This window comes from Macaca fascicularis, chromosome 6 (genome assembly GCF_037993035.2).
Source record: "Macaca fascicularis isolate 582-1 chromosome 6, T2T-MFA8v1.1".
Lineage (NCBI taxonomy): Eukaryota > Metazoa > Chordata > Mammalia > Primates > Cercopithecidae > Macaca > Macaca fascicularis.
In genome coordinates this window covers 118572182-118594109 of record NC_088380.1, presented here as the reverse complement: position 1 = coordinate 118594109, position 21928 = coordinate 118572182, and the positions used below count along the sequence as shown (strand labels likewise).

The following is a 21928-nucleotide window of genomic DNA, read 5'->3' as shown; positions in this document are numbered from 1 at the left end:
TTTAAGGCCTAGCATATGGTCTTCAATAATGAATAATCTGTGGACTCAAGAAGAATGAGGAGTCTCAGTTACTGGGTGTTGAATAGATGCAGTTAGCTGATAGTGTTCAGATTGTGTCTTTTTTTAATTTCTTTACCTACTTTTCAAGTAGTCATTGAGAGAGGGATGTTAAAATATACAACAGTGATTGTGAGTTTGTCTGTTTTTTCCTTTAATTCTGTCAGGTTTTGCTTCAAGTTATTTTGGAGTTCTGGTGTCAGGGGTATGCATATGTAGGTTTTTTTCCTTCCTGGTGAACTGATGACCCTCTATTCTGGTAATACTCCCTTCTCTGTGTCCACTACATATGCACACGCATAAATTCTACCATATCTTCTTCATGTTTACTGTTTGCATGGTATATCCTTTTAATCCTTTTACTTTAGGCCTAATTATGTCTTTATATTTAAAGTCCACCTCTTGTAAACAGTGGACAGTTGGTCTTTTTTTTTTTTTTTTTTTATTTCTAGCCTCACAATCCCTTTTAAGTTGAATGTTTAGCCTGCTGGCAGTTAACATAATTATTTGTATTTTGGGATTTAAGTCTGCCATCTTGTTCTTTTTTCTGGTTTATTATGCCTGTTTTTTGTTGGTTTGTTACTCCCTTCCTACTTTATTTTGTGTGAATTGCATATTTTTTGATACTCCATTTTATTTTCTCTACTGATGTATTACCTATACTTTTATTATTTTTTTACTTATTGCTTTCTCTCTGTATGATTCTTATCAGTATGGTTCCTTATCACACCCTAAGATTAATATTGTAACATTTTATTTAAAATTTAGAAACATTGGAAAAATATAGCTCCACTTGTCCTTTGTGCTATTGTCATATATTTTATTTTTGCCTGTTAGAAGCCTCATATTAAAATGTTAATGTATCTTTGCTTAAACAGTGTGTTTTTATATAAAGAAATTAAGAGGAGGAAAAACCTTATAGTTACTGTGGTAGGAAAAATAATGACCCCTGAAATATGTCCATGGCTTAATATCCATAATGTGTGAATATATGACCCTAAATGGCAGAGAGGAGTTAAGATTGCAGGTGGAATTAAGGCTGTTGTTAATCAGTTGACCCTCACCCAGAGATATTATCCTGGATTATCCAAGTAGGCCCAAAGTAATCATAAGTTTCTTAAAAGTGGAAGAAGAGGTAACAGAAGAGGAAGTGTTTCAGTTTGAAACGGACTCAACCTGCTGTTGCTGGCTTTGAAAATAGAGGAAAAGGCCTGAATGAATAAATGTGGGCAGCTCTAGAAGTTGGAAAACACAAGAAAATGAATTTTCCCCTGAGTCTCCAGAAAGGAATGCAGCCATGCCAACACCTTGATTTTAGTCCAGTAGGACCTATGTCAGATTTCTTATGTGATATTGCCAAAGTGCAGTTAAAGTAGAAAATACACACACACACACACACACACACATATGTATGTATGTATTTATGTGGATAGTAGTTCATTTAGAAGTTGCTGGTCGGGCATGGTGACTCACGCCTGTAATCCCAGCACTTTGGGAGGCCAAGGCAGGCAGATCACCTGAGTTCAGGAGTTCAAGACAAGCCTGCTCAATGTGGTAAAACCTTGTCTCTACTAAAAATACAAAAATTAGCCAGGTGTGGTGGTGGGTGCCTGTAATCCCAGCTACTTGGGAGGCTGGGTCAGGAGAATTGCTTGAACCTGGGAGGTGAGGTTGCAGTAAGCTGAGATCGTGCCATTGCACTTCAGCCTGGGCAACAGGAGTGAAACTCCGTCTCAAAAAAAAAAAAAAAAAAAGTTGCTCTGGTGGGTAAAAAGCAGATTGAGAAAGAGGAAGAAAGGAAGCAGGAAAGCAATTAGAAAACTTACAGTGGTCAAGGTGAAATGGCGTTAGCTCAGAAAAGATGGTGGTGGTGAAATGAAGAGAAGTAGATGAATGTGCATTTTGGAATTAAAGCTGACAGATTTGTAGTATGAGCGGTATTATGGATGACGTTGAGTTTCTGAACTGATCCACTGAGTGGGTAGCATGCTGTTTTACTGAGATGGGAAGGGATGGGCCAGGATTGTTTTTGGGGGAGAGAATCAAGATTTCTGTTTGTTAAGTTTGAGATGCCAAGTAGACAATTAATGGAAATGTCAAGTGGGCAACTGAATAAAAGTGTTATAACTCTTAAGGATGATGGATTACTTCACATAGCACACACTGGGCTCTGTCCTTTATTTGAGCTATGACTGTTAAAAGCCTGAGATGTATTGACAATTAATAAAACACCTGCTGGGTGCTGTCGTTTGCATTCTGGATCTTCAGCTTATTACCTGATCCCCATGAGTTTCCATTTCTACAACACTCATGGTACCATGCTCTTAGGATTTTGCTGAGCATTAAGTGAGGTCGTGCCTGTGTTACAGCCTTTATTAGTAAGTTCCCCCAGGTCTTAGTTCTTCTCTAGAAACACTGCAAGGTATTTGTGTTTTTCCTTGAGATGAGGAAGTGGTGAGAAATGAAGAGAGTAGAGTAAGGCAACTCACATAAAGTCCTTAGAGACTAGAATTTGGTTGTGTGAGGATTTAGGAACCACTACAGCTTTCTTTAAAGTGGAAACATGAGCTTGGCGTGGTGGCTTGTAGTCCCAGCTACTTGGAAGGCTGAGGAGGGATGATTACTTGAGGCCAGGAGTTCAAGACCAGCCTGGGCAACATAGTGAGACCGCATCGCTTAGAAAAAGTGGAAACATGGCTAGGGCAGTATTCAAGGAAAGCAATCAAAATTATCTTTCAGATATATATATATAAAATATAGAAAATATTTTAAAATATATGTACTGTATAAACATATATATGTATATTTGGCATTTCAGATGTACAGTAAACCACTGATCTCTCTATTACTCCCATATTCTTAAATTCCTACTGCAGTATATGTAAATTATATATCCATTAAGGGTCAGAATGTTATGATACATCATTACTCATTTTTGTGTTTTATCCCCAATAAATAGCTAGAAAATCAATTCATTATTAAATACCGGAGACACAGAGTAGTATAAAATACAAAACTGTTTTCTACTAAAAAGCGTTAAGCTGAAATATGATTAGATCTCCTCTGGTAAAACATTGGGAAGTACAGTTCTATTTAGTACATGTTTCAGCTACAGTTGATGTTTATCACTAGGAAAAAAGCTTTGTTGAACCTGCTTTTCTACATCAGTGAACCTTTTACTCAGCAGGATATTTGGAAGAGACATTAAAGTATAAACAATAGTTTGGTAAGGTCAAACCTGGGTGCAAGAGAAGGCTCGTGCTCCCTCTGGTGGTGATAATATCTTACTATTTTAGTGAAAAGTACTGATACTGTGGAAGATGAGGCTGTCGGGGTGATGTTCTCAATTACACACAAAACATGTAAGTCTGGTGCGTAAGTGAAGATATAACATGAACCCCCACCCCAAACCCAAAGTGCCTCCAGAGCGATCTTAAGCAGCTAAGTTGTTCATCTCAGTGGCTTCCTAAGGCTTCTTTGATTTGGAGGGGGAGGGAGAAGAGTAAGACATCTAATTAGATTTATTTTAACCAGTCAGGAATGTGACAAAGAATGACTGGGATATTTGTTAGGAACTTTGAATTCCTTAAATAAAGATGTTTTGTAAATGTACATATTTTCAACTCTAAATTTCCTTTCAGAGGAGTGATCAGTATAAAGAAGGACAAAAAAAAAAAGTAAAATACTGCCATATTTTTTAGTATAATATACAAAATATAGTAAATATATTATTAGATAATGTATTGCCCATAGTATACTTTTAGATAATATAGTTGAATAGTTTGGGGACTATATAAAATGATTATATGCAGTGATGGAGTTTAAATCCTTTGTAGATTTATGATATGTCTGTTTTAGGGTTTTGGAATAAGGGAAGTGATTTGTGAATGATGTGTCATCAAACTAATTTATCTGATTAAAGTGGAATATTTGTATGTGGAGGAGGGATGCTTTTGAAAAATACTGGACCAATACTGGGCTGCATGATTATTTTCTATATAGGTCGTACCTTTGGATAACTTAGGGTTCTATTTCCTTTCCTTAGGAATTTATTTGGAGAGTTTAAGTAAAACATCGGCATAATTAAGTGCCTCAAATTAAGAAAAATGACTGCTGAAATTCCACAGCTTTCTAAATCCACACCAAGCTGCAGATCATGAATTCATCCTAAATTATTGATTAAATATGTGCAGATGTAAGCATAAAAATAATACATTCCTCATTAACAAGCAGCTTGTGTTGACATTTGTGAAATCACAGGTGGTCTAGCAATCAGAAAATTAGCATTTTTTAAGCTTTGGAACTTTTCCTTGCCTTAAAACTGTTTGAAACTACTGGCCACGTCAGAACTTAGTTTATTTAAAGATATGACTTTCATGGTGCTATAGAACGTAAAGATAAAGACTAAACTCCTTAATCTTTTAGGATCAATGTTTATGGCTAGAAGGACTGATGATCGCATTCAGCTTAAGATAACATTTCTCAGGCCAGGTGCAGTGGCCACGCCTGCAATCCCAGCACTTTGGGAGGCTGAGGAGGGCGGATCACGAGGTCAAGAGTTTGAGGCCATTGTGGCCAACATGGTGAAACTCCGTCTCTACTAAAAATTAGCTGGGTGTGGTGGTGCATGCCTGTAGTCCCAGCTACTCGGGAGGCTGAGGCCAGAGAATGGCTTGAACCCAGGAGGCAGAGCTTGCAGTGAGCCGAGATGGGGCCACTGCACTGCACCCTGGGTGACACAGAGAGACTGTCTCAAAACAAAACAAAACAAAACAAAACAAAAAAGAAAAAAACAAAGATAACATTTCTCTAATTCTTCTGAGATGGGAATGAAAAGCATTTCCTGTGGAATTACAATCACAGTATTTTAAAAAAACAAAACAAAACATGAAAACACTCTTATTTTTTTCCTGATAACTAAGGTAAGAAATTCTCCTGGCTTAAGAAGATCAGAAAATATAGAAAAGCATAAATAAGAAAATAAAATTACCTGCAATACCAGCATTCAGACATATCCACTGTTACCATGTTATCAGTTTTTTAATGTATTGTTCATAGTCACTGTCTCTCACCCCTAGGCCGGTTATCATGGGGTGTGTGTCCTCCTGGCCACTCATAACTTTTCTCATTCTCCCCATGTCCGCCCTAAAAGCATTCAGCTTTGAATTGCATGCCCTCACATGATACCACTCACCACTTCCGGTAATTGTCATCAACTGCACCCTGGGTCATTTTCCTCATTCTTTTAAGATTGAGTTTCTGCTTTACTGTCACTCTCTCCAGCACTATTCCAGTACTCACATAATGGATCTTTATAATAACTTGGCTTCCACTACCCAACCACAGCCACTGAATTCCTAGGTCATACCCTTAATCAGTGGTTTTCCAACTGGGGGCAGTTTTGTTTCCAAGGGGACATTGTCTACAGACATTTTTGGCTGTCACACTGGGGAGGTGCTACTGGTGTCTAGAGGGTAGAGGCCACAGGTGCTACTGATCATCCTACAGTGCACAGGACAGCCTCCTACAACACAGAATTAGTATGGAAAATGTCAGTAGGGCCAAGGGTGGGAAACCCTGCTGTAACTAGAAGACAGCTGATATGTCCACTATCATACCTTCCTGAAATAAGAATAATGATCAGTAGAATAGCTTCCTAACCTGGATATTATGGAATACTTCAGACTCTTGGTTGACTGTGAGAAGTAGATCCTGGGGTATAGTCACAGCTGAACCATCATTCTGTCAGAGTGGAATAACACCTTAGTGCTTTTTAATATTAGCACCTTCTCTGACAGTATCATTTAATGGGGTTAACATATTATCTAGCAAATCAGACCAACCAAATGTAGGAAAGGCAGAGTCCATATGGGACACCAAGGAAGCAGTTTCTATGATTTTTAAGAAACATACAATTTTTTTTTTTTTTTTTTTTTTGGCACAGGCTCTCGTTCTGTTGCCCAGGCTGGAGTGCAGTGGTGTGATCTCGGCTTACTGCAACCTCTACCTCCCAGGTTCAAGAGAGTTTCATGCCTCAACCTCCTAAGCAGCTGGAATTACAGACACATGCCACCACACCCAGCTAATTTTTTGTATTTTTAGTAGAGATGGGGTTTTGCCATGTTGGCCAGGCTGGTCTCTAACTCCTGACCTCAAGTGATCCACCCTCATTGGCCTCCCAGAGTGCTGGGATTACAGGCTTGAGCCACCATGCCCAGCCTAATCTTATTCTTATAACAAAGAACATCTACATTTAACAATACCATATTTGGTCTGAGACCAAGATTTCATCCCTTTTTCATGTTTTGTCTCATCCTGAGTTGATTAAAAGGTCTTTATAGACAGATCATTTTTTCCCCCCTGCACAAAGGAAAAGCCATTTGGTCAGTGGCGGGAAAGTAGCTTAGTGTATTCTGTAGGTTCAGAAAGCCCTACCAGAATACCATAGTGGTGCCCTTATGAACTGAGAAAAATGAAAGCATTAATGATATCATACACTAAAAGCAATATTGAGCCCCCCAAATGCTAATGCAGATTAATCACATAAAATTCCATAGGATCGGTGGCTTTTAATTGTTATTTGTTCTTTCTTTTGGCCTATTACTCGATCTCTGTTCTCTTAAAGGGACCGACCAATGAAAGCTTATTTTCTCACTATGAAGAAAAATCATTGTGTCAACAATTGCAGAGATAATAGATTACTAGTATTCGTTGCTACAGTGGGAGTAATAGTTGATACTACAGAGAGTACAAACACTTGAATGCTGACTGAAGTTTTCATTCTAGGAAATTAAAGACAGTAGTATAATATCTACTCACATACTTCTTGGAGAAAAGATTTGCAGAGTCAATAGTTGGGGATGGAGAAGGGCGTAAAGAGGGTGGCAGCATGAGCCAAGGCCACAAATAGGTCCTAGCATTTGCTGGCCCAAGTTTTGTTGCAGAAATGCAACACCAGATGTAACATGAAAGATGGGTCATTGGTACAGTCTGCCATCAGGGCCAATCCCACCAGTTGCTTTCTCTTTGTGGTGGTTGCTTCTTGTAGGTAATCACAGATCATGTTGGGACTTTCTAGAATCAGGATGAGTTCTTCTTTTACCATTACTTACAAATATCTGGAAAGATCAGAAACAGACGCCCTGAATCATCCTTCACTGTACAGTTACCACTGGAGGGGGAGGCATATGGCCCTGCAGTTCTGAGGTCTTTCATTAAATGAAGCTCTGGTTATCACTAGGTTTTATGATTTTCCTTCAGCAGCAGTAGCAGCAATTTAGCTGCCTGTGTCTTTATACTACCCATCACAATGGCTGTCCCTGTCCAGTCTTTCCTTGTCTGTTCGCAGCTGGCAAATAAGAACTTCACAGTCTGAAAACTATTAAAGTTAGTTATTAGGTTGTGAGATGAAGCATGTTCGTAGAGATGAATGTTATTTTCTCTATTTATAGGAGAAGCCCCGATATCCAAGCAAAAGAAGAGTTATGGAAGCACATTCAGTGAGTGATAGTTTTTCTTTCTCATTGTTTTAAAACCCATGTAGTTTTAATGCAGTTGGAAGAAAGACTGCTGGTACTGAGAGGCAGCCTCAGCGTGATGCCTGCCAAAGCCATTGCCACCATGTGTAGCAGGCACGGGGAGCACATGGTCATGGTGCCTTACCATATCAGAGCCTATCTACAGGCAGCCCTGACACCTCCTCACCTTGGGTCATTTAGTCTCGCCTCTAAATGGACCCCAGACAGGCCAATAGTTTACAAATAAATACCAAGGAAAACAAATCCAGAAGAAAAAAGACACCCACCACAGGGGAGAGAAGCAGATCTTTTATAGGGAAATGGGGAATGGCTGGAGTCTGAACGTAGAAAAATTGAAAGAACACAAAAGAGCTACAGAAAAGGTTTTACCCCTCCTATTTTTCCTTGAACACATTTTTAGTTTTTATAAATTTGTATTGGTTTTACTAACACTGTTTTGGGACAAGGTTAGAAAGGGAAAACTCAGCTGCCAATTGTGAAAGATACTAGCATTTATACCAGCACCACAACTATCATTTTCTTGCTTATTCCTTTACAGAAAGGAACTTGTGGATCCATCCGGATTGTCAGAAGAACAATTGAAAGAGATTCCGTACACTAAAATAGAGTGAGTGCCTTTGAAAATCTTCTCACAAAAGCTTTATTAGTGCTTGTGAGTAATCCATTCTAATTCTTCAGTTGTGTTCCAGGCAGTGCTTTAATTTGTCTTTACATTTTAATCAAAATTAGGTGACAGTAGCAAAAGAGGAAGAAAAGTGTGTATTAAAGCTACTTATTCTACACTATAATCACTATCATGTCTTGTTAGCCACCTCTTTGTACATGGTAGGTACAAGGGGGCTTTTCCTGATTAATGTCAGTTTCGAAATAAATTCTTTTCTGAGATTCTCATTGATAAAGTTTTTTATCCATTATTTTACACCAAGAGAATTATGTTGACCATAAAACTCTCATATGAGCCCAGTCCAATCTCTGGCATAGAAGCAGCAAATTGAACAGGCTTCATGAAAGCACAGCAGGAGTCCCTAGTCACCAGTGTAAGAGGAGCCATACCTGTTGGCTGTGTTTTCTGCCTTGCCAGAACTTGGTTAAGAGAAAGTGAGTGCCTGCTTTGTTCCCCTTCTGCAGCTATGCTGCTTTCCCACCACAGTTAAATAGCAGGTTGGTACACCCCAGCCACCCTCTGTCCCCCTCTTCAGGTCAAAGATTTGAATATTCATTTGTTTTTAATTATTAAGGTATAATCAACAAATAAAATTTGTGTATGTTTACAGTGTACAATGTGATGTTTGGATATATGTATACATTGTGAAATGCTGAAATCAAGCTAATATATCTATCACCTCACATACTTTTTTTTTTAATGGAGAGAACACTTAAGGTCTACTTTCTTAGCAGTTTTCAAGTGAAGAGTGAATTCTTAATGTTAGTAGCTAGGACACTGGACCAACTTTTTCCATTAGGAATGCCATTTTGTCTGCATTATAGATTTTGTTTTCTTCCACGCTACTAAAAAGAATTCCACTGTGAGGAATAATTTCATTTAAAATTTGGTGGTTAAAAAATATACATACACACACACATATATATACACAAATATATATACACAATATATACACAAATAACTATAAAGAGCTTCATTTTCACATATGGTCAAGGGAGCATTTTTCTTGTGAAATTTAAGTCACTCAGGCTTTCAAAGCCTAGAGGAGTCAAGTTCTTTTTAAAACTCTGAAAGTTGCTATTCTTTTGTGGTTTCAATATTAAGGAAGAACTCCTACTTTTCCTCTTCTGACTTTGGGTGTTTGTTCCCATTTTTTTTGGTTGCTTGTTCAGGACACAAGGTGACCCAGTCCGCATCAGGCATTCTCATTCGCCACGAAGTTACCGGCAGTATCGCCGGTCCCAGTGTTCAGATGGGGAGCGATCAGTTCTCTCGGAAGTGAAGTAAGTGGGCAGGCCAGAGCCATCACCATCATGGCTCCAGAACAGTGCAGTCGAAAAGAACTTTACTTGCTCATGGAAATGTTTTATATGTACACTGCAGTACTCTTCCAACTTAATTTCTGATTCTAGGTACTGTTCCAGTCACTAATTCTAAAACTCATTCTCTGCAGTTCAAAAACAGATCTTGTACCACCGCTTCCAGTGACTCGTTCTTCGGATGCTCAGGGTTCTGGGGACGCTACAGTTCATCAGGTTAGTAATAGTAAGGTTTGAAGAAGGTGTTGTATTGATGACAATTTTGAGAAGCATTTTGTGCTTTGGAAAGTTCCTTTGGGGAGGTAGGGCAGGCAGTGAAACCTTAATGTCATTCTGAGATTCTGTATTTTAAAAGAACGTGTAAAAATCATGGAAGGAAAAGTGCATGATCAAGAACCTTGGTACAATCTGGGAAGAGTTAGGAATAACAGGTAGAGGTAGTGGGGCAAAGCTGACGATAATAAAGATTGTAAGATTGTTTGGAGCCAGAATAAAGAAACAATTGTTTCACTAATTAAAAAGCAACAATAACAACAGGTATTTTGAGCCAGAGAAACAAAGAGAAAGTGACAGACTCACATTGTTAACTAATAGCAGACAGAAGAATTACTTAAGTCCTGTTTTATTTCTGTCTTTTCCATCACAATTACTTTCATTCTGGAAATGTTTTTAAAATGTAGTTAAAAAGGAATTCAGAGACAGAACACCTAGCTGCCTTAACAAAATCACTTTAACACTTAGCTGAATTTGATAATCAGGGGAGCACTGTGGCAAACATAGTTCAGGAAGGGTTTCATACCACCTCTCATAATGTATTTTTTAATAAGATGGGAAAAAATGTGGGCTGAATAAGACAGTTGGATGGATTTATATCTGGTTAAACAACCACTGTAAAACTCTAAAAACAAAGTTGATGTGTCTGATGGATCAGGGTCAGCCCATTGTTCGTCGTGTTGTGGTTTTCAGTGTCGTTTGATCATGGATCCTTTAGAAAAGCCAGTTGTATCTACTGACTCTCATCCCAAAAAATGCATGTAAGCACATGTACAGTTTTTGGATCACGTAAGAAGCCTGACACCAGCAGTATCTATCATGTGTGGCCCTTTTTGTTTTTATCAATGACTGGAGCAAGGCCTGTGCTAATTTAAGTTAGGTTCCCTAGATAGATTCTGAAATGGAAATCTGCATGCAGGAAGCTTGTTAGAAAGTGCCCACGGGATCCACACTTGTTGGGGAGAAAGTGAAAGACGGGTTTGGGCAGAGGCAAGAGCTGATCCCACAGGGAGCTCTAGAGTTGAGATGGCTCTTCAAATTCATCCTACCGTGAGACAGGGGGGTTGAACCTTTACACATTCACACTCACCGCATAGAAATCACTGGGTAAGGGATGTTCTGGGAGGGGGGTTCTCTTCAACTGAGGGCAGTTCCTGGGGAGGGGCTCAGTTTTGAGCTACATGGCAGGCAGCACTCCCAGCAGCTGGAGAATGAATGCCTCAGTCTAGAATGGAGGTCTGCATGGTAAACACAGCTTCTACTATAATCTGCGTAATATTTGATGAGATCAGCCTGGGAGAGCTAATAGGTTGTCCAAATAGACATTTGGTTTAAAGTTGACAGTACTTTTTCAAAATTATATTCATGATTAAGTTTAGGCTTTGCATTCTGACTGACCTGAATAATTTGTGTTTCATCTCTGCATACTACTTGTGTAACTTTAATACTGCTAAACTTCTAAGCCTCAATTTTTATACAGTGTAGATAACCTACCTCCTATGGTTATTGTGATGATTAATAAGCAGTTATCATTTGTTTTTTTTTTTGTCTTAAATTTTAGTTGGTTTCAATACAAGTAGTAATTTTTATTTCCACTCAGGAATTAAAAAAACTTACACACATTCTAAGTTGGAAGAATAGCTTTCACTTTGCGGGACACAAGAACTCACATGCATCTTCTGATCAGTGGCACTGATTCTAAGCCTGTCTCCAGAACACTTTTGATTTTGAATTCAGTAAATATCCAGTGAGCCCATCTAAGGAATGTCAAGCACTGGTCTGAGCAATCAGCAAACCATGGCCTAAGGGCCAAATCTAGTCTGCTGCCTTTGTACAGCCCAGAAGCCAGTAATGGTTTTTACACCTTTAAAGGGTTGTTTAAAAGCAAAACAAAGTAACAGTAACATGTGACACAAACAGGATGTAGTTTACAGTCTGGCTCTTTATAAAAAAGTTTGATGGCCCTAGCCTAGACGTGGAGGCATAAAAGTAAACAGTTAAAACAAATAGGAGTATGCATTACAAAGAAATGCCTGAGCTAGAGGAGCAACAAAGTGACCTCACTTTGCATGTTTATGGTGTTCAGAGAAGGCCATCTCAGAAAGTGGCATTTAAAGCTGAGACCTGGCAGGTGAGGAGCCAGCCATGTGAGTGGCTGCAAGGCTGATGTAATCAGAGTGAGGAATATAGGGAAAATGCTGACTCTGGAGAGGGCCTGGGTATTTGAGGAGCTGAAAGACCAACATGCACTGAGCATGAAGGGAAAGGCAGATAACACAAGGCCTTAAAGGCTGTGGGAAACATTTGGATCTTATTGTTTTATTCCAAGTGCTTAAAGGAAGCCACTCATCTCATTGGCTGCCATGCGGAGAAGGGGCTGGAGTGACCAAAGGAATCTAGAAAGGTGCATTTCCTAATGCAACTTTTAAGTTCTAATTTCCACCACAATGCCACCAGAGTTCTGGCAGTGACCTGCCCTACACCTCACCTTGCCTTTTCACGCAAAGGCTGCTAAGAATGGGGAAGAATAGCAACTTAATTTCTTAAGGTCTGCAGAGTGGACAGATTCAGTCCTAGACAAACAACATAGTACTTATTTCAGGTCCTCTCCTAGCAATCTTTTCTGGTAATTCTTCTGCTATATTTTCCTCTCACATTCACTGGTGTCCTCTTCCGACCTCTGGCTATCCAGAAATCTTCCATCCCAAATAGACTGGTTCATACTTCCCATGATAGGCAGAATAATTATTCCATCAGTGCTTTTTGAATGTCAGTAAAACAAATTAAGCCAGTCATAGGAACAGATTAAAGGTAACTGCATTTTAAAAGAGGGATTTTTTTTTTTTTAGCTCAAACAAATCTCAAAATAGATTGGGACAGTGTAGCCCATTATTTGTGGGCATATACATTTGGGGAAGGAAATATGCTTGCCAGCCTGATACACTAACAATGTTAGGCCATCTCTTGGAAGTAACAGCAGGAGGGGTTTGCGTAAGAAGGAGCAGATGTGAGTTAGTGTCATTCTCAGAGCCTCCACCTGTGATGATGGGAGATGTGTAAAACCTAAGTTTTACAAAGTAGTGGATGTGGTGCCCAGGCTCTGGTAATCAGCTGCCCTGTTTCTCCATACGAGACAAGTGATAGGGGCTCACAAGACATTGTTCCATTCATTGACTGCTGAAAATAAAATCAGGGGATTATAAATTGCCTCCAACTCTCTCCATCACTATTCTGTTTGCAAAAGTGAGAAGGTTGAGAGCCTGGTTTGGGAATTATTAACAAAAGTAATGACAGATTTGGGTGAATTATGCCTAATATTCATGAATAAAATCGTTATGAATGTAAATGTCAGACTAACTTTGTATATTAAACAAAGATTAAATACAAACTTTGTTTATTTTGCACAACTATTTAGAGGGAACATTTATTGAATAGCTTTTGGTATTATGAAACTTTTGAATTAACTCGGTATCTTCAATTTAAGAGCAGCTTGGTTTCTGATGTAATTAAAATACTTCATTTGGTTGTTTTCTTCTGAATCTTTCTGTATTTTTCAAATATATTTTATTTTAGAGAAGAAATGGGTCTAAAGATAGCCTGATGGAAGAAAAACCTCAGATATCTCCAAACAACCTGGCTGGAAAACACACAGCAAAAACAATAAAAACTATCCAAGCTTCCCGCCTCAAGACGGAGACTTGATCCTGATGAAGGGTCAAGGGTAGGGGTGGGAAGGTTGTGTGCACCACTGGTACTTTCGAAACTGTGAAATAGATACCTTGATTCAAATCTCAGACCTGCGAGTATTTCAGCATAAGACAATGTTATATTTTGCTTTTTTTTTTTTTTTTTTGAGATGTTACCACTGTCGCCCAGGCTGGAGTGCAGCAGCACCACGTCAGCTCACCACAACCTCCATTTCCTGGGTTTAAGCGATTCTCCTGCCTCACAGGCGTGCGCCACAATACGTGGCTCTTTCTGTATTTTTAATAGAGACAGGGTTTCACCATGTTGGGGGCTGGTCTCAAACTCCTGACCTCAAGTGATTGGCCTGCCTCAGCCTCCCAAAGTGCTGGGATTATAGGCCTGGTTTAACTACAGCACAGTCGTGCTGAAGCACCTTTTTGTTTGAACTGGAAGAATAAGTATTTTGTAAAAATTCACTTGAAACCGCATTTTCGTTTCTGGAACAGGATAGCAATCATTCATTTCTGACTGTGTTGTGTCTGTGTCCACTACAACCAAGACCAGATGCATCTGATGAACATTCTGGAAATCTGAACTGCATCTAGCCTGCTGTGCAATAGTACAAGTGGGAGGACGTCTTCCCAGCTCTGGGTTGGTTCTCAAGTAGCGCCCAGATGCAAAAGGACTGAGGCATCACTTCCAGACTGCAGACATTTTTATTCATATAGTTCTTTATAATACTGTATTTTGTGGTGTTAAGTTCCACCAGTTATTTACAAATGATGTAAAAAGCTTTGTTTTTAAGTGTTAATTTCTAAAGTGTTCTTGTCTTGTGTTTTCAGAAGTCTATGTGGATTTCAGTTGATCCCTCACCCCAAACCTCAAATGATCTATCCACCCTGCTTGGCCATCTAACTCACCTGCTCTCCCCAGTGACTATTTTGGACCTTTCCTCTCCATAGATGACTTTGCAGTCTACGGGGAAAATACTTACACAGGATGTCTTACATCTCCCCCTTACCACATACAGTTCTCTCCACAGCTGCCAGCAGCCCTAACCTTTTTGTCTCTCCGCCTGTGCTTTGGATGCTCTCTCCCAGCCTTTTCAGGATCTTTGTATCTCCTCCTCCTATATTAACGTATTCAATCATTCTCTCAGCTTGATCCTTGCTACTTCGTTTTAAATTTAAAACTAAGACTAAAGAAAACTATCTTTCATAACTACAACCCCCCACCCTCTAGCAACTATGATTTTCCTCTCATTCTCAGCCAATCTTCATGCAAGGAGTTATCTTTAGTCATTGCCCTCAATTCAACTAATCCATATCTTAAGTGATTAATATCAATCACTGTGTCACTTAATCCCAGGGAGAATTTTTAGGATATTCTTTTGCTTCTTTAATGTAATCCTATTTTGCTCCTACCACATACTGACCACCCTTTCTAGCTTATCATGCTTTACCTTGCCATTAGTGGAGTTTCTCTAACTTCAAACCCTAGGCCCTCTTCCTCTACCCCGGGTAGATACCATTTATACCCATGGCCTTAAGGTTTATTTCTGTAGTTTAGACTACCGAGTAATGTGCTACTGCAAAAAGACCATTTGGATTTCTTAAAGGTAATTTAAGAATTCAGCTGTTTAAATGCTGCTCCCCAACTGGATTTATAGTCATTATGCTCATCAATGTGCAAGCTCGACACCTAGCAGTTATGGACACCTCCACTATTACCAAGTCTAGTTGGCTCTGTCATCGAACTATAAACAATTTTATTTCACTAATTTTACTAGTGCAAGATGGTCTCTCGCCTAGACAACAATAAGCAACCTAGTTCAACTACCTTTTTTTGCAAATCTGATTTTCCACCATGGACTTATCTTGCTTTAATAAAGCCAGAGGGAGCCTGAAGTGGTGTGTCTGGCTTCTTTACCTACCTCTTCAGCCTCATTTTGTAACACTCCCACCTCCCATAATAGCCATCTTACATGCCTCAGTAAACAACTCAATTCTGAAACAAGGCACTGAAGAGGGAAAGCAGCCAAAACTGTCACAAAAGTAAGTGGACTTATGGTATCTTTTTTCTAGCCCAAGCCTCTGCATGTCATTTCCCCAATTTTGCCTTGTGAAAAGTATGACACATACCTTTGGTCTCAACTCTTTCTCAGGATTCCCCAAGAAAATCCTATCATGGAACTCATAGTGAAGTTTTACATGTGATGACATTCCCTCCACTCAACTTTGTTTCCAAAGGGAAGAACTGTGTTGTGCTCGTCATCATGTTCTTAGCTCCTAGTACAGTGCTTTCAATAAATTTTTTGAATACATGAATACATTATTTGTTGTTTCTTGCAAAGTGAAGGCAGAAGATATGCCAATATTAAGTGCACAATCTAGTTGGAGGGAAAAAATGTATGCATTGGGTGCAGTAAAGCACACCTGTCACTAGAATCAGTCTAGTTCTCACCACGATTTTTGAGTCACTGGAAGAAAGTACATTTCTCTTTGGGCCAAACACAAGCTATTGTAAGGCTATTAATTATGGTGACAACAGTGAAAACTGATCAAAAAAGAAGCCCTCCTCCCTTATAACTTTTTAGAAACAGCTATTTCTGGCAGTTAATCACTTAAAACACAAATGTCAAAGTGCATTAATATATTTATTCACATCCTCACTGTCTTAAGTGTGTATTTACAGACTCCAACAGGCAGTTATGTCAGAAATCCTCAGACTCCTGGCAATTTCAAATGAGCCAAGCAACTCTTGTGAAGACCAAATTTTCAAACTCTTCACCAAGGACATCCTAAGAGAAAAAATAAAGTACTCAATTCGGCAGCAGATATTTTTGTGTAACATTTTAATCAAGAACTTGGTAATTAATATGCCTGCGATTTGACAAGTTTTTAAAAAACTCAATGACTACACATAAAAACAATTCTTAAGGGATCCAGAATGCCAGTACTATGCGTATTTATTTCCCTGGGCTTCTCAGGATGTATCAGCAAAACTTTCCCAAAAATAAGCTGTGCAGGCTGTCCCATTTGTTAACTCACCTAAATAGCTACAAACGCAGCAACACTACGAATGTACCACTAACGTTAATACTCCCTAGAGAAGGAGCCCCAATCTAAAAGGTGATAAAAATTCCCATTACAAAGTGCTTTATGACATATCACCCTACCTTCTGGTCACCTTTGTGCTCCCAGATGGTATTGAGCTAGCAGCAGTCTACACTTCAGGCATCCATCTTCCACCTGAACAAAAATTAAAACTGGTTAAGACAAACCATACACTTGTGGCTGGCGGGGTCAAGATCACGCGTGTAAATGTAAAAGCAGCAACTGTTACTTATGCAGCTCCTACACCAAAGATACCAAATTCAAGGGCAGGAAAAGGCTGCAAAGCGTTTAATTTACGCCTTTTTTGACACCACATTCACTAGTTTCCAAAGTGAATGGGCAACACAAAGGCTGACACTGCGCGAGGTCGGCTCTAGGACATAAGGTTGCTGACTGGCTGACAGTAATCTTCTGATTACAGCCTAAAAACGAACACTACATTTCAGAGAAATTTTCTATTTAAAATCCGACTTAGTAATGAAAAGTGAAATGAGATGCGTTTTAAATGGCGACTCGTCTCGCACCAACGTGAAAACTCACAAGCAGGGTAGGTGATCACTGCCGCCGAGTACCGCATATGGAAACAGCCGTCACCAGGCCCTCTGCTTTTAAGTTATTTTACCCGGGGGCAGGGCAGGCATAAAGTCAGGTAAGGCCTTTTCACTAACAAAAATAAAACCAGGCTTATCTGGAGAACTCCCGGGCATAGTCGATGATCTAAACACAAATCCACCAGCTCCCCGTTTCCAAGCTTGGGAACGCAGGCGCGAGGCCAGGCCGCTTACCCTTCACGCGTTCACGGCCCCGGACACCTCGGACACGGTCCGGCCGCCGCAGTCGACTCACCAGACTCAGGGTGGCCGCGTTCCCCTGCCCGGCGCCCCGGCGTGAGAGACCACGCGGCCACAGCCAAGCGCCATCCCGGAAGACCCAGCGCAAAAACCACGCCAAGCTCGCACCAAAAGGAAGAAAGACCGACCTGCCGTCCCACAATCCTTTTCTAGAAGTGGAAGGACCCACTGTCCGAGGGCGGGAGGGGGAGCGAGCTGTACCATCGGCCGCTGCACTCTCGCGAGACGCCGCCGTGTGGCCGGAGGGAGAAGTGCCAGTGAGGGACCGAGGGGCGGGGCGTGTCACCAAGGGAAAGAGGAGCCTGGGTTCTCAGCCTGAGTCACCTCTGCGGTTTTGTGACCAGTTCTTTCCATAGAGGAAGTATCCAGACCCCCCGCCCCCGCCCACCCCGCCCAGGGTCAAGAGCATATTGTCAGTGCTGGCAGCAACAGGAGCCCAAAGGACTTTAGACCACGTGTTTTGGGACCCGACAGAATTCATGTCTCCGGCTGAGGAAGAGCAGGGTCATTCATTCGAAAGATATTCAGTCAGCACTTACTATGCTCCAGGCCCTGGCCTGAGTGCCTGGGAATCAGATGTGGGTGAGCCAGGCAAGGTTCCTGTGGTACATTCTGCTTGGGTGAGAAGGCCACTGACCAGGTGAGCCCGGATGCTGAAATTCCACAATGTAAGTGCCAGGAAGGCAGCAAAAGAGGGTCATGCCATGGAGCAGCGCTATCCAATGGAAACAGTGTGAGCCATGAATGTAATTTTAAATTTTCCAATTGCCACATAAAATGTAAAAAGAAGGCAGGGTGCAGTGGCTCACGTCTGTAATCCCAGCACTTCGGCAGGCTGAGGCAGGTGATCATCTGAAGTCAGGCGTTCAAGACCAGCCTGGCCAACATTGCAAAACCACGTCTCTACTAAAAATACAAAAATTACCCGGGCTTGATGGCGGGTGCCTATAATCCCAGCTACTTGGGAGGCTGAGGCTGGAGAAATCGCTTGAACCCGGGCGGGGTAGGGGCAGAGGTTGTGGTGAGCTGAGATTGCGCCGCTTTACTCCAGCCTGGACTAAAGGGTGAAACTCCGTCTCAGAAAAAAAAAAAAAAAGTAAAAAGAAACAGGTCAAATTAATTTTAATAATAATCCAACCTATGTTAACTATTTCAACAGGCAATCAATATAGAATTAATGGAATTATTAAGATATTCTTTTATATCTACTAAGTAATAAAAATCCAGTATATATTTTATACTTCCAGCACATTTTGGTTCAGACTAGACACATTTCAAGTATTCAGTAGCTCATGGGGCTAGGCATAGGAAGACTGGAGGTGAACTTTGAGCAGATGTGTGAAGGCGGTTATGCAAGATCTGGGGACAGGAGGCTTTGGACAGTGTGGCTGGAGTAGAGTAAGGAGTACAGAGTGACAAGATGCAGCTGGAGAGCCAGGCAAGAGCAAGGCACTTAGGGTCTTGTCACATAGGGTAAGGTAATGGGATTTTATGCTGAAATCTTAGAGTTGATTAATTATCACCACAAAAATAAAGCAGAGTTCGTTAATTGGCTTTTTTCCTGATAACCATAACTCCTTGAAGGGACAGGAGTGGCAGCAAGACAAGTTGTATGATGACAACTAGGTCTCCATGTTTCTCTAAGTTGCAGCAGAGATTCATCCAGAGACCAGTCTTAGCACCTTTCGTTGTTTCTTGGAAGCCTAATTCTATAAAAGAAAGAAAAAAAGAGAAGAAAAAGAGCTTATCTCCAAATACATCAAGTTATATACATTAAATACAACTTTTTGTATCTCAGTCATACCTCAATAAAGTGGTTTAAAAAAAAGAAAAAAGAAAATTCAGGCTCACAGCCCAGTGGTCATCAAAGACTAGCATGAATGATAACAAAATCAATCTGGAGACAATGACTGTACAGAAGTAGTAAATGTATAATTATTACAAGAAGGTAAGTAACTCCAGACTTCATTAGGAAGTCACTGTAACATCTGGGGCAGAAGGCAGGTTGTGGAAGGAAGGCAATACCACCAAGATTGTCCTTTAAAGACAGCGAAAGGCACAGTGTGGGGATTATAAAACACCTTAGTCTTGCCTTCTTGCTAGGCAAAGTCGGTGACAAGTTTTGGCTGTGTCCTCACCCAAATCTCATTTTGAATTGTAGTTCCCATACTCCCCACGTGTTGTGGGAGGGAGCTGGTGGGAGGTAATTGAATCATGGGGTTGGTTGCCTTCATGTTGTTTTCGTGATGGTGAATGAGTTCTCGGGAGATCTCACCAGATCTTTACTCTGCTCTTCTTCCTGCTGCCATGTGCAAAAGGATGTGTTTGCTTCCCCTTCCGCTATGATTGTAAGTTTCCTGAGGCCTCCCCAGCCATGCTGAACTGTAAGTCAATTAAACCTTTTTCTTTTATAAATTATCCAGTCTCGGGTATGTCTTGATTGGTAGCATGAGAATGGACGAATGCAGTGAGAGAGGAAATTTTCTTGGACTGGGGCAGCCAGCATACCTAGGTTTATATCTCCCTCTGACATTTGCTCCCTTAGGTATGTGACCACCATTGTGAACCTGAGTTTCCTCATTTAAAGATAATAACTACACACATGTACTATTTAGTTTAAATAATTAAGAAAGGTTTGTGGAATCACATAGCATTGTGTGTGGTACATAATGACATCCAATAAATGACTCATATGAGCTAGACTTTTCCTCTCTTTTATCCCTACCCCAAATATGGAACCTTCTTGGATTGAGTTCTTATGAAAGGGGAAAACATGCTGTTTTTCTTTTAATGGCTTTACATTATTGCTCCCACTTTCCTCTTTTCTCTTCTTCCCTTTGTATCTGCTCCCCAAACTTTCCAAAATTAGGCAGAGGAAAGGCATTTGTGTTAATCTGTTATGGTAGCAAGAGCAACCTAATATACCCTATAAGGGGTAGACAGTAAGTGAGCTTTATTTGTTACTCCACCCTTTCTTGTCCTATCCTGATTTTTTCATTAGGAGTGGAAGTGAGAGTTTTGCATTTTAAAATAATTAATCCATATAAAGCTGACTTTTGCTTATAGTGAGTGCTAGGGATAACCAGTTGTTCTAAGATGGTTTATCAATAGCTCATCCTTTCTACACAGATCTACCATGCCACTATCATCACAGATCAGGGTTTTTTTGTTTGTTTTTTGTTTATCTTTCTTTTTGTATGGATGTACCTTTACACTGTCTATTCTGCCCTACTGGTCTATTTGTCTCTCCTGTGTCAATATTACACCATCTCAATTATTATATTTTTATAATGTCTTGATATTTGCAATGGCAAATACCCTGCCCTCCCACATCCATATCACCACCCAGACACCATTATCTTTTTCAGGGAAGTCTTGGCTATTATTGTCCCTTTTCTCTTGCACATAGTTTTTAGAATTAGATTGTAAAGTTCAGTGAATCGAACTGGTCCACTTTTGCTTTGACTTAGACTCCTTCTACCTTTTGGTAATCATTGTTTGATGATGCTTGTCTTCAGGATTGTGCTGCTAAAGCCGTATTTCATCTTTTCATTGAACTTTACAATCTAAAGATTGTTGGGATTTTTATTGGAATTGCATTGGATCTGTGATAAACTGAAGGAGAGTTGACATCTATATGAAAATGGTATGTGTGATAGTTGATTTTATGTATCAACTCTGGATCACAGGATCCTCAGCCATCTAGGTAAACATTATTTCTGGGTGTGTCTTTGAGGATGTTTCCAGAAGAGATTAGCATTTGAATCAATAAACTGAGTAAAGGAGATTTACTTCCTCATTGTGGGTGGCATCACTTAATCCTTTGGGGGCCTGAATAGAACAAAAAAGGGGAGAAAGAAAGGATTTACTTGCTGTTTGCCTGACTCTATCAGCTGGAACATTAATCTTCTGCCCTCAATTCCCCTGGTTCTCAGGCCTTTGGAATCTACACCACCTGCTCTCTGGCTATTCCACTGGCATTCTTGGGCCCCTAGCTTAGAGACAGCATCTTAGCACTTCTCAGCTACCATAATTGCATGAGCCAGTGCTCCTAATGTTTCAGCATGTGTGTATGGTGTGTGTGATACTTTTATGCCTTTTTTATTGTTTATTGGATTAGGGAAGTTTCCTTCTATTTCTACATTGCTAATAGTTTTTTTTTTTTTTTTTAATTGTGAGTGAATGTTGAATTTTATTACTTTTTCTGTCTCCATGGATGAACATATGGGTTCTTTTTTTGTTATTATGGTGAATTGCATTGATACATGTTCTAATATTAAACCAATTTTGCATTTCTGGAAGAAACAAAACATGTCATTTCAAAAAGTATTCTGTTTAGAGTTACTGCAGTTCTGTTTATGGATGAGACTGTAGTTATTTTTTTATACTGTCTTTTAAAAATTTGATAGTAAAATTACATAGA

The 21928-nt window shown here is 40.0% G+C and overlaps 1 protein-coding gene, 2 long non-coding RNA genes and 1 other non-coding gene across 11 annotated transcripts in view; 1 reads left to right on the top strand and 3 right to left on the bottom strand.

The window, feature by feature from the left end:
• EPB41L4A (erythrocyte membrane protein band 4.1 like 4A) overlaps window positions 1–15865 on the top strand; it is a 255842-nt gene extending 239977 nt beyond the window's left edge. For 4 of the 6 annotated variants that reach the window (XM_045394097.2, XM_073994043.1, XM_073994042.1 and 1 more), the window contains 5 exons: window positions 7509–7556; window positions 8134–8202; window positions 9432–9542; window positions 9713–9794; window positions 13425–15865. In XM_045394097.2, the coding sequence (XP_045250032.1) occupies window positions 7509–7556; window positions 8134–8202; window positions 9432–9542; window positions 9713–9794; window positions 13425–13553 (439 nt within the window). In that variant the 3' untranslated portion in view covers window positions 13554–15865. The remainder of the gene's footprint in view (window positions 1–7508; window positions 7557–8133; window positions 8203–9431; window positions 9543–9712; window positions 9795–13424) is intronic. The other 2 variants (XR_010587555.1, XR_012414006.1) reach the window with 1 other exon arrangement.
• Window positions 15866–16175: 310 nt separating this feature from the next.
• On the bottom strand, window positions 16176–17627 carry LOC135971398 (uncharacterized). 2 transcript variants are annotated; one of them, XR_010587556.1, is made up of 3 exons: window positions 17440–17627; window positions 16717–16789; window positions 16176–16338 (listed from the first exon to the last, which is right to left on the bottom strand). It is a non-coding gene; the product is annotated as an uncharacterized lncRNA (long non-coding RNA). The 2 variants fall into 2 exon arrangements; XR_012414007.1 differs by having other exon boundaries at window positions 17501–17627.
• LOC123574276 (small nucleolar RNA SNORA13) lies at window positions 16875–17007 on the bottom strand. Its single transcript, XR_006699162.1, has one exon. It is a non-coding gene; the product is annotated as a small nucleolar RNA SNORA13 (small nucleolar RNA).
• Window positions 17628–18457: 830 nt separating the features above from the next.
• Window positions 18458–21928, bottom strand: part of LOC123574014 (uncharacterized) — a 34968-nt gene continuing 31497 nt past the window's right edge. The window contains exons 3-4 of one of the 2 annotated variants that reach the window (XR_010587557.2): window positions 19188–19214; window positions 18458–18562 (exon numbers count right to left, since the gene is read on the bottom strand). This is a non-coding gene — a long non-coding RNA (uncharacterized lncRNA). Of the gene's footprint in view, window positions 18563–19101; window positions 19215–21928 lie in introns of those variants that run through there. The other variant, XR_006698824.3, reaches the window with a different exon arrangement.